The following is a 17182-nucleotide window of genomic DNA, read 5'->3' as shown; positions in this document are numbered from 1 at the left end:
CTATTAGGGCACCCCAAGCTTCTGAGCTGGAGACACAGAGACTATTAACCCACCATGGCCTTCCGGAGCCCAGCAAGCTCAGAAAACAGAACTTCCCCCACCGGGTTGCCTAGATACGGGGCTCGTCCTTCCTCAATTCCAGAAGACAGCTCCAAGTCAGATCTGATTCTATTGCTAGGTCGGCTACACTGTCGCTATGGGAAAAAACTCAGGGCCATCATCTGCTCTTTTAATGCTTTATTTCTCAATGCAGATGATGGGACTTCACGATCCCGCCAGAAGCGAGTGAGCTGGGAAATACTGAGAAAAGATGAGGGGCATAGGAAATATGCACAGCCTAGGTTTGAAGCGAGTTCTGCCGCGTACCCGTAGGACAGGGGGAAATTACGTAGGTATGAACTGTTTCCTTGTTTGTGGAACGTATTCCTCCTCCTGTGGGCCCTGGCATCTTCCCTCTGCGCTCCCGGGCCCCCACGAGGGGGGCAGGCGAGTGTCCGTGCAGTCGGCTTCTCTGGTCCAACTCTCCTATTTACACATGAAAAAGACTCTTAGAGACCGAGTGACCTTTCCATTATCACACAATGACTGTCTCTAGGGAGTGCAGCAGGCAATGGCGGCTCCGCAACGTGAATTCCTCAGAGCAAAGCCGTGTCCCGCCACCTAGCAGCCAGTCCTGGCACTACAAGAAAAGTGCCATGAAAAAGACTGGTACTGCGGCATCGGCGAGCCAATACACTCTCAGCTCGCTCAGTTGACTCCTTTATCCTATTGGGAGCTTTAAACTTTCAATCAATCACTAAGGCGGTCTTTATTGGTTTGGTTTCAATCATTCGCCACAATTTACCAATCACATTCCTCTTCCCAAGACCATCTTTAGGTCGGTAGATTACCTCCCGAGTCTGACGAATTTAGTCAGTTCCTTTACTCCATTGGCTACATCAGGCCCTGCCTCTCTCCCATCCTGTTCAGGACGGAAGTGAGAGAACGCCTATTCCTATTGGCTGCGGTTGTCCATCGGGTCTAGGAAACCGATGTTAGAGCTCAGGAAATACGACGCCGGAAGGGGTGGGCTCGCAAAGATGGCGGCGCCGGTGAGTGTGGTGTGTTCTTTTACTCGAGCGGCTATTGCGGACTTCTTTCTTTTTAATGGCTCAAAACAAACTGTTGGCACCAGGAAAGGGTGGTGATGAAAGTTGCTTCAGGGAAATGGCCTCTCTGGAGCAGCTAAGCAACAGTAGGGAGACTTAGGGCCGGAGTTACTGCTCCTTTCCAGCAACATGAAGGATTTGCTTTCAGGAGAGGCTGCCGGTGCACCGGGTGAAAAGGCCCAAAGTGTAAGGTGTTCGAAGGAGAGGGGAAGTTTCTTACCCCAGATGTTCGTTTTTTTTTTTTTTCTGGTACCGGGGATTGAACTCAGGGGCACACGACCACTGAGCCCCATCCCTAGCCCTATTTTGTATTTTATTTAGAGACAGGGAGGGTCTCACTGAGTTGCTTAGCGCCTCGCCTTTTCAGAGGCTGGCTTTGAACTCGCGGTCCCCCTGTCTCAGCCTCCCAAGCCGCTGGGATTATAGGCGTGCGCCGGCGCCTTGCTTCCTTCCTCTTAAATAAATATGATTTTTTACTCTCTTCTCTAGGAGGTGCTGGAGTCAGACGTGCCAAGTGCCGTGACACTCTTGAAAAATCTCCAGGAACAGGTGAGCAGGTGTCGTCCCTTTGGAATAGATTAGTCACGAATTGGCTTTGGCTTTGTGTGCCTCACCTCCAAACTTTGGTGTTTTAGGAGCAGATATTTGGATGCTCCCAAATACCCTAAAGGTAAAATAATTTAACAAAACCCTTTTCAGTCAAAGTAATCGATTTCTGCACCCAAAGAAATACATAAAACTTCAAAAAGAAGCCATCACAGTCAGTTCCTTTTATTATTAAAGGTAAGAAAACTGGAATGTGACATGATTTGCACATTGGGTGCCCACCTAACATTCATTTGTATAGTTCAGTCAGGACATGTAAAGTCATAGTCCCTCCATTACCACTGTTCCAGTTCTCATCCCCTCCAGCATTGTTTGATAAAGATGCTCCCCCACCCCCCAATTTTAAGAAATGTCTACCTGTTTTTTTTTTTTTAATTTTTAGTTGAAGATGGACACAGTACCTTTATTTTATTTATTTATTTTTATGTGGTGGTGAGTATCGAACTCAGTGCCTTGCATACTAGTTAGGCAAGCACCCGTCCACTGAGCCACAACCCTAGCCTTTTGAAGAACTGTCAGAACCATCTTTCCTGTTCTTTCCCAGAACTAGGGAGAAAATAGTACTGTCGTTTAAACAGTGTTTCAGATAATTTTTAGGTGGTTGTTTAGACATGACTTGATGTAGCCTAGTCATCTGTTTTATGGTCTAATTTCAGGTGGTGGCTGTAACTGCACAAGTACAAGCACTGACCAAAAAAGTTCGAGCTGGAGCTTATCCTACAGAGAAGGTAAGATGTGTTTAAAGAGTAAACATCTCCTGACTTGATTTTCTCAATAATTCATTCATCATACAATTATTGTTTGTTTTATATCCTGAGTGCTAGAGCTTCAAAGATGGGTAAAATCCAATTTCTGTGCTGGAATCTCATGGGAAAGATGAATTAAAGCAATAGATGTGAGAAGTAGCATTTATATTGCAATGTTATGAGAAGTGAGGTGCCAGCCAAGGAGTGAGAACTTCCAGAAGAGCAGAGGGAGTCAATCAAGGAAGGCTTCTCAGAGGAGGTATCAGACTTTTGAGAAGTAAATAGGAGTCAGAGAAAATATATACAAAGGCACAGAGGTCTGAAAGCATGGTGATGTTCTGGGGGAGGAGGTAAGTAATTTTTGTGGATGAACATACATTTCATGTGTTGTATGTGTGATGGGGATAAGAAGTAAGCCTGGAAAAGTGGTCATTCTGAAGACCCTTATAGGCCAGTGAAGGGGTTACTGTTTGTTTCATCTGATCAAAGATGCTATTAATTAGGGTCGACTACTTAATTTTATATATGGTAGTCCCCTTGTCTGAATTTCACTCTGAAATTTTAGTTACCTAAGGTCAGTTGTGGTCTGAAAATATTAAATGAAAAATTTCTGACATGGGGCTGGGATTGTGACTCAGTGGTAGAGTGCTAATGTAGTGTGGGTGAGGATTGGGTTTGATCCTCAGCACCACATAAAAATAAATAAAAATAAAGGCATTGTTCCCATCTGCAACTAAAAAAATATTTTAAAAAAATTCTGACATAACTTATACCTTTTAAATAACTTTTATTGGGCTGGGGATGTGGCTCAAGTGGTAGCGCGCTCGCCTGTCATGCGTGCGGCCCGGGTTCGATCCTCAGCACCACATACAAACAAAGATGTTGTGTCTGCCAATAACTAACTAACTAAATAAATATTTAAAAATAAATAAATAACTTTTATTATAGTGTGATTATAATTGTTCTATCTTATTAATTGTTGTTAATTTCTGATCGTGCCAAAGTTATAAATTAAAATTTTTCATTGGTGTGTGTGCATAGGATTTAGTATTATCCTCATTGGAGATATTCACTGGGGATTTTGGAATATATCACCTGTGGATAAGGGGAGATTATCTTCTTAAGAAAGAATATTAATCTGTAACAATGCTAAGATACTATTGACTGAAAGATGCATCCAAATTTTAGGGATGTTAAAATATGAAAATGGCGCATCTGAAAATTCAAGTATAATAGTTTTCAAATTAGAGTCAGGTAGAACCTATTTAGGTTCTTGGTATTAGGTCACTGTGGGAGGACAACTCTGGAATTCTTGTTTTACATATTGAGCTTTTGACCTAAAATTATATTTAAGCAAAATATTTCATAGATAACTAAAAACACAAAAGTCATTGTAGTAAGTCAGTAAGAATCATTGAAAAAATTTTGAGCATGAGAGTTACAGCAGACCTGTATTTTTAGGAAGATAAAGACTTTTCTTTCTCATTGTTCACTTTTGTTTTTATTGCATATCTTTATTTTCTCTGATGTGCTCATAACCCCAGTTTGAACTTGACAGTGCCAATGCCCAAGCATTGTCAAAAGAGCCTGTTTCTCAAATTTTACCCATTTATGTCCTGGGTACCTTGCTTTGATAATTTTAGTGCTGGGCTGTCAGCATACCTCTTAGATTAATCAGTATTTGTTTATTCATTGAACAAATATTTATTTTCTTTTATGAGCAAAGAGTGTTACAAGGATCAAAGGTGCTTAATAGGGTTCAAATTTCTTTTCTGTTATTTGTGTCTTGTTATGATTATTTGGACAGGAAATATAGATGAGAAGTCTGAGGTCACCAGGTTAAGTGACTTACCCAATATTTAATTACCAAATGCCTAATTCAGAATTTAAACTCAACTTGTCTTTAAATCCTTTACTCATGCTCCAGAACCACGTTGGGGCTAATAATAAGAATTAGTTATGTTAATTTAAAGATACCCAAGGCCCAGGTAAGTCAAACTGAGTTTGAATTTCACCTGTGATCCTATTTAAGTATTTAACCTGTCTAAAACAGGCTTGCTTTTTAAAAAAATATATACATATTTTTAGTTGTTGGTAGACCTTTATTATTTTTTTATTTATTTATGTGTGGTACTGAGAATCAAACCCCATGCCTCACATATACCAGGCAAGTGTGCTACCGCTGAGCCCCAGCCCTAAAACAGGCTTTCTTAAGGCTGTGGACTTTGTCAGTTTTCATTTTATGCAGTCACAAGACTCATTTGTCTTATTTAATAACCATAACTTAAGTCATGCTCACATGTATTGCATTATTTTGTTTGCATCTTCTGCCTATATACACTTTATTTATTGTTGATGGTATAGATCTAACCCTCATGTGTGCTGGGAAGCACTCTACCACTGAGCTACACCTCAACCCTATAATACAATTTTAATTTTGGATAGTTTGGGAGATACATAAAACCATAAAGAAGAAAATGAAAAGTCATTTTAATCATACTTTGAGATAACATTCTTTTTGAGATTTTTTGTTTGTTTTAATTTTTATTGTAAGGGTGATGTATGTGCTGGGTGCATGGTTGTGTGCACCTGTAATCCCAGTGGCTTAGGAGGCTGAGGCAGTGGAATAATGAGTTCAAAGCCAGCCTCAGCTGGGCTGGGGTTGTGGCTTAGTGGTAGAGCACTCACCTAGCAGCATAACACTGGTTCTAGCCTCAGCAACACATAAAAATAAATAAAGATATTGTATCCACCTACAACTAAAATAAATAAATAAATATATGTGTGTGTGTGTGTGTATGAAAAAAAAAAAAAGCCAGCCTCAGCAGTTTAGTGTAGCCCTAAGCAACTTAGTGAGACTCTGTCTCAAAAATAAAGAATGAAAACAGGCTGAGGATGTGGCTCAGTGATTGAACACCCCTGGATTTAATACTGGTACAGAAAAAAAAAAATCAGGACTTATTTTAATTAAGAATAAGTTAATTTAAAAATTGGCAACACATTTGATTTTACAGTTGGCAACATTTTTGATTGTTACAACTTTGGGAAAGGGCATCAATGAGTTGAGGCCAAGGACAGTTTCTGGAAACCTGCAATAACAGCACAGCCTCCATAACAAAGAATTAACTGACTCCAAATATCAATAGCTCTGAGATGAGAAACTTTGTTACAGCCTTTTTAGAGGGATACTGTATTGATTTTCCTGCTTTTGTTCTAGTAGTTCTCTGAGCTTTGCTTCTCTTGTGTTAGCATAATTTTCTCTGTTGGCAATTTTAGGTATAGCTCCTTCTTCAGCTATGATAATCCCTCCATATCCTTCAGGATATGTTTTGAGAACTCCTGGCAGATACTCTAAACTTTGGATAGTACCAAGTCCTGTGTATACTTTGCTTTCCCCTATGGGCCTCACAGTGTTGCCACATAGTTACAGAGTTAATCTGTCCTTCTACATTTTGTGCCTGATGCCCCCTTTTCATCATTATTCTTGCATGTGGAGGTTGTGAGAAGGGTTACTTGAACAAAAGCTCTGTGATGTTATGGCAGTTGATCTGATAACTGAGGTTACTACCAAGTGACTAATAGGCAAGTAGCACAGACTAAATACTGTAAATACACTAGACCAAGGAATAACTCAACATCCCAGGTAGGATGGAGTAAGATGGCACCAGATTTCAGTATACTACACACAATAGTGGACTATTTAAGACATAAATTTTAAAACATGAATTTTACCTTTATGGAATTTCTACTTAGTATTTTTGGACTGTGATTGGTTGTGAATAACTGAAACTGTAGAAAGCAAGACCACAGTTAAGGAGGGATTACTGTACTCCAGATACTTTATATGAACTGATGGAGGAAAAACTTGAACTTGGAAATCATTATCTTGCTTGCCCTAAGTGCTCCTCCTGATTCTCTTACTGTTTTGTTCAACTCAGGGTCTCAGCTTCTTGGAAGTGAAAGATCAGCTGCTGCTTATGTACCTTATGGATTTGAGCCACCTCATCCTGGACAAAGCCTCAGGAGGATCTCTTCAGGGACATGCTGCAGTTTTGAGACTAGTAGAAATTCGCACGGTATGAGGCCTTTGCTTCTTGGAAATGTAGGTTTCTAAATCCTAAATTCTAAAGTTTAACATAGTATCTCTCATTTAAGTGGTTGTTCTCTCTTTAAGTAAGGAAACCACATTTTAAAAAAATATATATTTATGGGGTTGGGGCTGGGGCTCAGCGGTAGAGAGCTCACCTAGCACATGCGAGGTTCAATTCTCAGCTCCACATAAAAATAAATAAATAAAATAAAGATATTGTGTCCAATTACAACTAAAACAAAAATATTTAAAAAATAAATAAAGTATTTTTCTCCCAACACAAGGGACTCTGGTATGTGCTTGATTTGGGGAAAAGAATGTAATCCTTTTTAACTATTGCATTATAGGTATTGGAAAAGCTCCGCCCTTTGGACCAAAAACTGAAGTATCAAATTGACAAACTGGTTAAGACTGCAGTGACAGGCAGTCTCAGTAAGTGAGAGGACCAGCATAACATCGTGGGGATCATCATAAAATTCCAAATCTTTTAAATCTCTGGGGTTTTGTATTTCAGGTGAAAATGACCCACTTCGCTTTAAGCCTCATCCCAGCAATATGATAAGCAAGGTAAAGGGTTGTATTATCCTCCTAATTTTTCTGAAGGAGCTATATATACATGAACCTTGTGGTGATCACCTGTGACTTGATTTTCTGGTGTTTACCTTAGAATGTTTCAGTATGAGGTTCCTTTTTCCCCTTGTGTTTGTAGTCATCTCCTAAGGGTACTACTACAGCTTTGGGGGGGAGCGTTTCTTCTCACTTGTCTATGAATTCTTCCTAAATTAGCAGACATTGTTTCTTCTGTAGTTGAGCTCTGAGGATGAAGAGGAAGATGAAACAGAGGATGGCCAGTCTGAGGCTTCAGGAAAGAAAGCTACAAAAGGAGTATCCAAGAAATACGTACCACCACGCTTGGTTCCAGTTCATTATGGTATGAATTGTGGCTGCTGCCTTCTTGGAATGAGTTGTGTTCCTCTTTTGCCTTTCTCTGTTTTGGGATAACACCTGTGGATTTTTATCAAATAGATGAAACAGAAGCTGAGCGGGAGAAAAAGCGTCTGGAACGAGCCAAGAGACGGGCATTGAGCAGTTCTGTCATTCGTGAACTTAAGGAGCAGTACTCAGATGCTCCAGAGGAAATCCGAGATGCTCGCCATCCTCATGTCACTCGCCAGAGTCAAGAGGACCAACATAGGTCTGAGCTCTTTAAATTAGAAGTTATTTCCACTTTAGAGACCTGTTCTCAAACTTAGGGTAAATTCTGGTTAATTCTGGTACCAAGACAAACAATATCATATAGAAAGTGGAGTGGAAAATTTGGGATGATAGAAGTTTGAAGTATGGGATAAGAAGTAGAAAATAATTTTTTTTTTTTCCTCCCCAATTCTGTTTAGGCTCAAGCAAATGCTATATGGAGAGGAATAAATGTAGTTCCATGTAGGGCTTTAATAGCCTGTATTTCACTGTCAAAATTCTTACTTTTTCAATGAAGAAAGTAAAAGCAGGTTTTTATAGTGGCATTAAGAATGCTATATAAATTCAGGGAAGAAAAGTAGAAAAGCAGTTGTAACTTTAATACAGGCTCATCAACTTTGCTCGTGTAAGACTCTACATTGAAAGATGTGCATGAAAGGGCCCATTCATGCAATGAATCCTACTTATAGAGCTAAAATAAGGGAATTTTCTTGATTCAGGAGGCTGAGGCAGGAGGATTGCAAGTTTGAATCCAGCCTCAGCAATTTAGTGAAGGCCTCACCAACTTAATGAGACCCCCCTTCTCAAAATTAATATTAAAAAAGGGCTGAGAGCTGGGGATTTGGCTCAGCGGTAGTGCACTTGCCTGGCATGTGTGAAGCACTGGGTTCAGTTCTTAGCACTGCAAAAAAAAAAAAAAAAAAAAAGAGNCCCTTAGGTTCAATCCCCAGTACCAAAATTCTATCACAGACAACATTTCATTCGTATTGAACATTCTGTATGACTTTAGTAAATACTGTGTTGATCTGCTGTGAAATTTCCTCACTACTGTTAAGCTAGGATTGTTAAATGCTCAGGCCCAGGGTTTTCGTGTTGTTGTTGTTTTTTTTTTTTTTTTTTTTTTAATATTTTTTAGTTGTAGTTGACACAATACCTTTATTTTTATGTGGTGCTGAGGATAGAACACAGGGCCTCGCATGTGTTAGGCGAGTGCTCATACTGCTAAACCACAACCCAGCCACTAGGCTCAGGTTTTGGGCTAGAGCTTTCCACTACCATGGTTTGAGTCTGTAGGGATCAGTGTCTGATTTTCTGTGACAGGATTAACTATGAAGAAAGCATGATGGTGCGTTTAAGTGTCAGTAAGCGCGAGAGAGGACGGCGAAAACGAGCAAATGTCATGAGCTCCCAGCTTCATTCCCTCACGCACTTCAGTGACATCAGTGCATTGACAGGAGGAACTGCTCATCTTGATGAGGTGAGATTGAGGTACAGTTGTAGGAGGCAGCTGTCATTCTTTCAGCCAAATATATTTGGAAATTATTACCATAAGGAACTTGGGGAGGGATTCTGGCACTTGGAAATACACTGCCTTTCCTTTGCTTCTCTGTCTCCAGGATCAGAATCCTGTTAAGAAGCGAAAGAAGATACCCAAGAAAGGTCGGAAGAAAAAAGGTCAGTGTAGTACTAGTACTTACGTGATCAAGTACAAGGTAGGGAATGGAAATTGGGATGCCACCCCTCAGGATTTGCCATCCTGATCTCACCAACCCCCATAGTGTCCCTTCCATAATCTCTTAGTGAGGCTTTTCTTTTTCTTCTTTCCCAAGCTGGAACTCCACATCATTCCAAAAGGGATTTCTAGATTCCATCTCTAAGGTCCCATACTCTTATTAGATTTCCATACTATAGGGTCACTTGAGGGAGCTGTTATCCCATTTTAGTTTCATTCTTCTAGTCTTTCTAGTCTTTTGTCCTGGGAAGAAGATACAGAATACTAACCTAAGAACCCCTCCCCTTTAAAATATTTATTTTTTAGTTATAGTTGGACACAATACCTTCATTTATTTTTATGTGGTGCTGAGGATTGAACCAGGGCCTCGCACATGTAGGCGAGTGTTCTACTTCTGAGTCACAACCCCAGCCCCAAGAACCCACCCCTTTTGAACCCTCTCTAAATGTTCTTTTGTTCCTGTCCTTCAGCTTTTCCAACTGTCCTTTGCCTCATTCTTGGTTTCCCTTCCTTTTAGGTTTTCGGAGGCGGCGGTGATTATGGGTGTACATGTTTTATGTATTTTTTGTCATCCTGGGATACGTCTATTTTCACTGTATGTAGGTCTTTTCCTTGGAATTCATTGTTTGCTTTGGACATGTGGAAAGATCTTTAATAAAATTGATTTTACACCTGAATTAAAGCCCCTTTTGCACATGTATTGAGTGATGGAATTGTTGGGTATGTGGGGTATTTTTGTTGAATGGGTGGTGGAAAGGGAAAGATGAAATTTTTCTTGGAGTTTCAAGAAATTTGACTTTATTAATTTTCTTTGATCAGTATTTCCCCCAGAAACTGGAAATTGTTTATTATTTTTTTAAAAATTGACAATATAGAGTAGAATATCAACTGTTTCCAGCCCATGTATGACTTCTACCGTGGGTACAATATCTGAAATATGTGGATCTTATATTTCCTTAATGTATCTAGCCTGGCCACCAGGTGGCATTAGTAGTTCAGGAAACCATTGGTGCTTGACTATAATTGAAAACAAGATAGAACATTTCCACATCAGCAAGAGTTATTTTTGTTTCTGCTACTCTGTTTCTGAAATAACATGAACATAGAGCTGATTTTTGATCAGTTACTGATAGTTTGTAGAGAATAGTGGAATGAATGAGTTGACTAGAGCAAAGAGTTATGTAATCTTGTTTTTCAGTCACCTTAACCTACCCTCATCCAAGGCCTCAGTTACCAGAATCAGTAAAGACCAACTGTTTTACAGAGAACTGCCAAAGGGTACCAGAAAGCTGGCAGACAGAAAATTCTTAGCTTGACAGAGCAAAGAATGTAAGTTCCACAGAAATATTAGTCAAGCTCCAGTCAGGAGACCAGTGGGTTACATATCTGAGATGTTCTATTCTATTTGAAGAATACCTGTGTTTATGAGAGAAAGTGAAAGAAGGGCAAAAAAGAGGAGTTGAGTATACAGAATTAATTCATTCGATTTATTTTTTAAAGGATTTATGTCTCATGAATATCTGGTTTTAGTGTCTGGTTTCCCTGTGCAGTATTATGGACAGGAATATAGTTTGGGGTCATTATATCACTAAAATTTTTGTTTTATTCTAAATTCTGTGAATTTTGGTCATATATACTGGTTTGCCTGATTGAGGCAAGAGTTTATTTTCAGTCAGTGGCCTGCTAGAAATCAGAAAATGAATTTGCAGCCATCTTTTACTAATTCTATGATCTTGGACAAATCATTTAACATCTCTGGCCTTTAATTTTCGTCAGCTGAGAATGAATACATTTGAATTTCTGGGATTCCTTCCAAATCAAGGAGCCTAGAGCATGTATGGATGATGGCAAGATGAGCCTGCTTCTGTGAACTCTAACTTAGTCTGGTAGATCTGAGGGAATCTGACATGTCCTAGGCTCATACTTTTGTTTCTTCAAGTGAATTGAAACAAAGAGCCCAAGAATAGATTTAGAGATTCTTTTCCTTTCTGAATGAATTAATTGGACAAGTGGCTCAGCTAAAAAATGCTTTGATTAGAATCACCACATTCATTTCTTAGGACTACTGTTACTTGTTTCTAATTTATTAAGATTTTTTTGTTTAAAATATTTTTTTAGATGTTGATGAATCTTCATTTATTTATATGAGAATCAAGCCCAGATTGATTCTGGGCTTGCTAGGCAAGTGTTCCACCACTGAACCACACCCCAGCCCTTATTAAGATTTTTTGATTAGGGAATTTCTTTTTATTTTTTTGAAAAGATTTAAGTTTTGTTACCTACTTACCTAAGTGCTTTACACTTAATCTTTACAAAATGTATGACATCTCCATTTTGCTGTTGTGGAAACTGAGACCCTTAGGTTGAACAGTCTGTTGAAGATCTCTTGTCTAGTAAACTGGAGAACCTGTTCCAGAGAAACATGGGAAATGGAGAACTTCAAGTGCCCTGTAATTCTTGAAAGTCTTCAGTGTTTGTGTAGGCAATTTATAATCTCCAACTCCTCCCCATCCCTATTTCTCCATTTCTGTTAGAGGACTGGCCTTCAAATAAACCACAAGCTCCAGACACTATACTGGCCTCTCGGTGGCATAGCAAGTTACAAAACAGATAAAATCCCTGCCTCTGTGAAGAACCTTATGTTAATTTAATTGAGTTTTTAACTCTAAGATATCTTGCTTGCCCTGACCTTTCAACAGGATTAACAATTATTACAGTAATGGTTATAATTATTATTTCTGGGGAATATTGGCACCCAAATCATCAAACAATATTTAGAGTATATTGTTTGATAGAATTTTATGTAGTTTCTTGGTATGTGAAACAGGAATGACTGAGGTTAACTTTGGTTGAAATAGGAATGAAAAGTCTTGGATCTCCAAGGAACCTTTAGAATTCCATAGAACACAGTTTGAGAACTACTGTTAGTATAGTAAAGCAAGAAAACCAAGAATTTTAGGGTTTATGGCTCTTCTGTTGTTCACTCTTCTTCTTTCTCTTACTTGGATTCTGTTCTCTGATACTTCAGAACACATGAATATCAAAAAATAACAGATTATTTCCAGTGTTCACTGTAATGTCATTAGTGCACATGAGCACCTGTTCATTGTTACCACATGATGGTGAGAGAGTCATGGCTTTATTCTAAGCAAGTAATTTAGCATCTCTGTCTTGGCTTTTCATCTTAGGCAGTGGGTAAGGAAGATTGACAAAGGCCTGTTTTTGCCTCAAAAACTTTTGTTTTGTAGGATTTTATGAGGGCTGGGGAAATGTCTGTCAGAAGTTCACAACAATCTTCATGAATACTTTGATGACCTGATTGCAGTTAATCAGTTTTTCAGCACCACGGAGAGTTCATGCTCACATCTCATTTCTTATCTTGGGTTGGTGGAACACACATACTAAACATCCCAATAGAACTCCGTGGTATAAATCTGTCCTTGGAGCCTAGTTTCTTTCTCAGTCCTGATTGGTACAGATTGAGAATTGGCACAGTCTTCAGTGTCCCTCATCTTCCCTGCGATCAGCTAGCTCTGTAAACACCAGTGCAACCCAAGTATTTGGCCAACTTTTTGAAGGCATATGAATGAAATCTGCCTTCTACTGTTCTGGAAATGCTTCACTCATTGTGATGCACAAGATTTTTACCAGTGCTTGGGAAAAATTTTTATCCCCTTTTCTCTTTGCTTGCAGACCCTAGAGGAGGCATAAATTTCCTTTTTCATTGCTTGGGCCTCTTTTTCTGCCTTTGCATAGAGAAAGGCATCATTGCTTTGGCTCTCTGCCCAGTCTTGCTTTTGTATTTCTTTGATCTCATTGTTCAGAGGGTCTCAGAGAAGCCCCAAGAGCCATGCCTTTGCATGTTTAAGCTATTGATGCTTTTGAAATAACAGAGCGTCACTGTGTAAGAAGTGTATTAAAGGTCTATCTTGAACAAATTTGGGTCAATAGGTGGCAGTAGTCACTGAGTCCTGAGGTCTTGCCACCCCCTAAACACAAGCACATTTGATGGCCATTATATTTAAGGGTATGAGAGAGGAGGTCACATTGAGATAAAAATGGGAAAAGGCGTCACTTTTGGTGGAATCCAGGAAATGCTGAGATGTGCTGGACTTCTGTGGAGGGTTTTATGTGGGGAGGTTGCCATTCAGCTAGTGAAGGTCACTGATGGGAAAGAGTGAGGTCTTAGGAGTGGGGGTCAGACCTAATACAGGGCTTCTTCGAGCTAGGGTAAGGCTGTGTTAAATGAGGACTAGTGCTGATACAGATAGGGCTGGGGGAGTAGAGAGAGAAGTGGGGGAGGGAGGGGCAGAGCTGTGTGAAGGGACCATAGAAAGGGTGGGCTGTGAAGGGGAGGACTGCGGTTAGAGGGGGAGGGGAAGGCTGCTGTGATATTGAGCCTATCTAATGGGGGATGGGAGGGGGAGATATTAGTCTGCACTGCAGCTGCATTGGCTCCCCTCCCCCACCCTTCCCAAGGAGCCTGAGCAGTGCTAGCAAATCTGTCTTCATGTATTTATTATTATTAAAAATGTGACAGATTCTTCCTCCCTGGAAGCACAACAAATACTACTGATCACATTTCCCTCTCCCTTCCCTCTGCAGAGCTTTTGCATTCTCTCTTTCATTTTCACTACCCTGTCCTCCCCCTTGGGCTGTTTGACTGGTGGGGGGGAACCCTTTCCTTCCTTTATTTCTCAAGCTTGTTGGCTCCCTGGGGCTTTCTAATGGTGGTTGGGAGTTTCAAGGCTATGCTGGGAGGAAGCAGCTGACTGAGGGGCATCCATTGCCCCAGGGAGGGAGCTGTACTCTCCAACATCCAGTGGGGAAAGGAAATCACTTGGAAATAAAGACAAAATCCTTTCTCTAGCAAATGAAAGAAGAAGCAGACACTTACATTCTTTTCAGTCCCTGGCATTCCTCCCTTCTCATGCCCTTCTCTTTTCTACTCCTGAATTCTGAGGGGGAAACCCCCTTAGAATGGAAAAAGCCAGGAGTCCTCTCTCCTCCCTCCCTTACCTTGTTAAGTCCCTCTCTTCCCAGGAGAGCCATATACAATTTATTCTAGACTGCATGTTGTATTATTGAGAGGTTTGAAGGGCAGAAGCCATGGCTTCTCCTTCCTTATCTGCGTCCCAGACTCTCATGCCCAAGCAGGGGCCTCTTTGTTGCTGTCTGTAACCCTTCACCATACCCATAGGTGGTGCTGATGTTGCTCTGCAGGCTAGGCCCTCCTCCCCAACATCATTCCTTCCCACCCTGTTGCCCTCCCCCTTTCTCCTGCCTGATTGTTATTCCACCAACGTCTCGTCTACTGTTCCCTTCCTCAAATTAATTTTGTGGTGTCCTCCCCCCCCCTTGCAATGCCATCTTCTTCCCCTCCCCCTGCTCCCACTCTTGCTTTCTCTGTTTCTCTTTCTGCATGATCTCTATCCCACTCCCCTACCTAGAATTTATACTGTACCTTAGTACCCACCCCTCCCCCCACTTTTTTTTTTTCAATCTTTTTCACCCTTGGCATTTTCCAGATGGCTCTCCTACTATAAGAGGGCTGTAGGTGAAAGTGGTTTAGAAGAGAATGGGGTGAGGAAAACTGAAGAGGCCAGTATTGAAGACTGGTTGGGAGAATCACGAGACTGTACAGAAAATGGGTGGAAATGTGAGAGGATAGGTATTCTTTGCTATCCATTACCTATTCAGTTCTTGGATTTGGATAGTGAGAGTCTAGCTGGCAGGGATTCTGTGTTATGTGAGTCTACACAATTTGGTTCCACATACTGGGCAAATGAGAATAGCAATAATTCAGATATTAAGGGCCTTATCGAAACTTTTGATTTAGATTGCCAAGGATAGTTGTACCTATGTTATCCTGTAATTTGAAGACTGGAGGAACACTATGCAATTAAAACCTGTTGGTCCCTTAGGAGATATCCTATTATTGATCTTTTGAGTCCTCAAAAGGTCCTTGCTAGAGCAACTGTGACACCTGCATGGGCACCCTAGCTGATTGGTCATTGCTGAGCATGATTCTGTCTTTAAGACCTTGGCTCACTCTTATAGTCTGCTTTCTCTTTTCTCTTTTTATATCTCTCCTTTATCTCAGCTGAATTTACATGGTTTTCCCACTCAGCCTATAGTTCTCTTTATTATTTGGTCTTTCCAGAATATAGCCCAAACTCATCAGATAATTACCTCAATTCTTACTTTACTGTACCTCATAACTTTATCTGGAGACTTCTCATTGAATGACCATTACCCTAGACTCCTCAGCTAATTCAGCAATGTTGTTGATTGAAAAGCTATCCAGTTTCTAAGATGGCTTATTCTCTTATCAAATTATTCTTTATAAATTAATAGATCCCAGTAACTCCCTGAATAGTAGTGCTGAGTCTTTTCCTTGTGTATGTCCTGGGAATTGTCCACAATGTGGACAGTGTGGCTTCTTGTCTGCTGGTGGGAGGAGATTTTCCTTAACTTTAGTGGCAGTCCCAGAATGCGTGACTTCCATTATTCTAGCATATGTGAGACAAAGCTGACTCTCGGACTAAGGAGAGAGTTAAGAGTTTGCCAGAACCCTGGAAAGAGCCAGAGTGAAGAGTATGCTTGAGCACATGTGCTTTGCTTTACAAGCTGAGACTTGAAGGTGCCAGTGGAAATCTATCTCCTGTCTGCCTGCCTTTCTTGCATTCATAAGGAGTATATTTTGGTGGAGTCAGATGGGCCAGTGGCCTCTTCATTTCCTCAGCTGATTTTCTTGCTGCCCTTCTTACTCATCTTTCATGTCCTATTTAGGGGACTCTAGTTAGGGTCTTGTTTCTTGTGTAATATAGATCTCTGTTCTCTGTTAAGAACCCTCTCTTAAAGGCTAGGCTCAGTAAATATTTGTTGTAATGAATGATAGAGACGTTTTAGTTTTAGAATCCTTTGGAATAGTAATAAACTATTCTCTAGGTGCTGAACGCATTATAGCTAAAATGGGTAGATTTTTGTTTTCTTCCACTCACAGGTGCTATAGGGAGAAATGGTTTGTCTTAAGACCATACAAATAATCGTTATTGGAGTTGGCATTAGAACCTATGCCCTCTGACATCTAAGTCTGACTTTTTCTTCATTACCTCTTGGAAACCAATGTTCCCATTTCATTCCTAGGGTCACAGACAGTCTTAAAGTCAGAAGCATGGTCAGGTTGACGATAGTGTGCAGGCCTGGCAGGCAAGAGGCCTGTCTCACCAGGAAGGGGCCAGAATTTCCTGGGCCTTCTACAACCCAGCCTATTAGAGGGACTTTGAGAGAACCAAGGCAGGGGATGAATTCCCTTTTCAGATTGAATTTGACCTTCCAGCTGACTGATATGCCCCTTCTTTTAAGCCTTCTTCCCTAAATGCCTAAGAACTAGGTGGAACTTGTGGATGCTAGAACTCTGGAAACTCCATTCTTTTTTGTTGTTCATTTAGCAAATTCTTCAGTACCAGGACCACTTAAATAATGTAAGATTATCTGAACCACCTCCTCCTTCCCACGAGCTAGCCTTAACTCTTGTAGAATTTCTCTCTTGTGTCAAACCATCATTGTGATTACATTAGTAAATGTTATCATTTCTTATTGTTAATTAAAACCTAGACTAGAAAACAGGCTTAGGAAGCATTTGTATTTTATGCATTGAACCTATGGCAACTTACACTGAGAACTGCTTTGTTTCATCTACCAGTCTTGGTTTTAGCCCGACGGGTGGGCTCTGGAGAATATAGAGTCCTTGAGTTTCTACTGCCTCTCTCCCAATTTTGATGCACTTACTGCTGGCTCTTACAGGAAGCCCTAGGTGGTAAAGAGATCAAATCAGAATTCCTAGCCCAGAAAACCTTGTCTCTTAGCTACAGTGACCCTC

At 40.5% G+C, this 17182-nt stretch overlaps 1 protein-coding gene across 4 annotated transcripts; it reads left to right on the top strand.

The window, feature by feature from the left end:
* The first annotated feature begins 997 nt into the window (after positions 1 to 997).
* Positions 998 to 9974, top strand: Ngdn (neuroguidin). 4 transcript variants are annotated; one of them, XM_015492561.2, is made up of 11 exons: positions 998 to 1091; positions 1638 to 1697; positions 2411 to 2482; positions 6439 to 6576; positions 6938 to 7022; positions 7105 to 7157; positions 7398 to 7521; positions 7617 to 7785; positions 8886 to 9042; positions 9182 to 9239; positions 9815 to 9974. In XM_015492561.2, exons 1-11 carry the CDS (start codon positions 1032 to 1034, stop codon positions 9832 to 9834), a joined length of 996 nt encoding a protein of 331 aa, XP_015348047.2. In that variant the 5' UTR covers positions 998 to 1031; the 3' UTR covers positions 9835 to 9974. The 4 variants fall into 4 exon arrangements, with proteins under 4 accessions (XP_015348047.2, XP_048654759.1, XP_015348053.1 ...); XM_048798802.1 differs by having other exon boundaries at positions 1065 to 1100; XM_015492567.2 differs by lacking the exon at positions 998 to 1091 and adding an exon at positions 1169 to 1334.
* Positions 9975 to 17182: the final 7208 nt, after the last annotated feature.

This window comes from Marmota marmota, unplaced genomic scaffold (genome assembly GCF_001458135.2).
Source record: "Marmota marmota marmota unplaced genomic scaffold, marMar, whole genome shotgun sequence".
In the NCBI taxonomy this organism is placed as follows: domain Eukaryota; kingdom Metazoa; phylum Chordata; class Mammalia; order Rodentia; family Sciuridae; genus Marmota; species Marmota marmota.
Note: the sequence above shows the minus strand (reverse complement) of the source record. Positions and strands in the feature narration are given on the sequence as shown.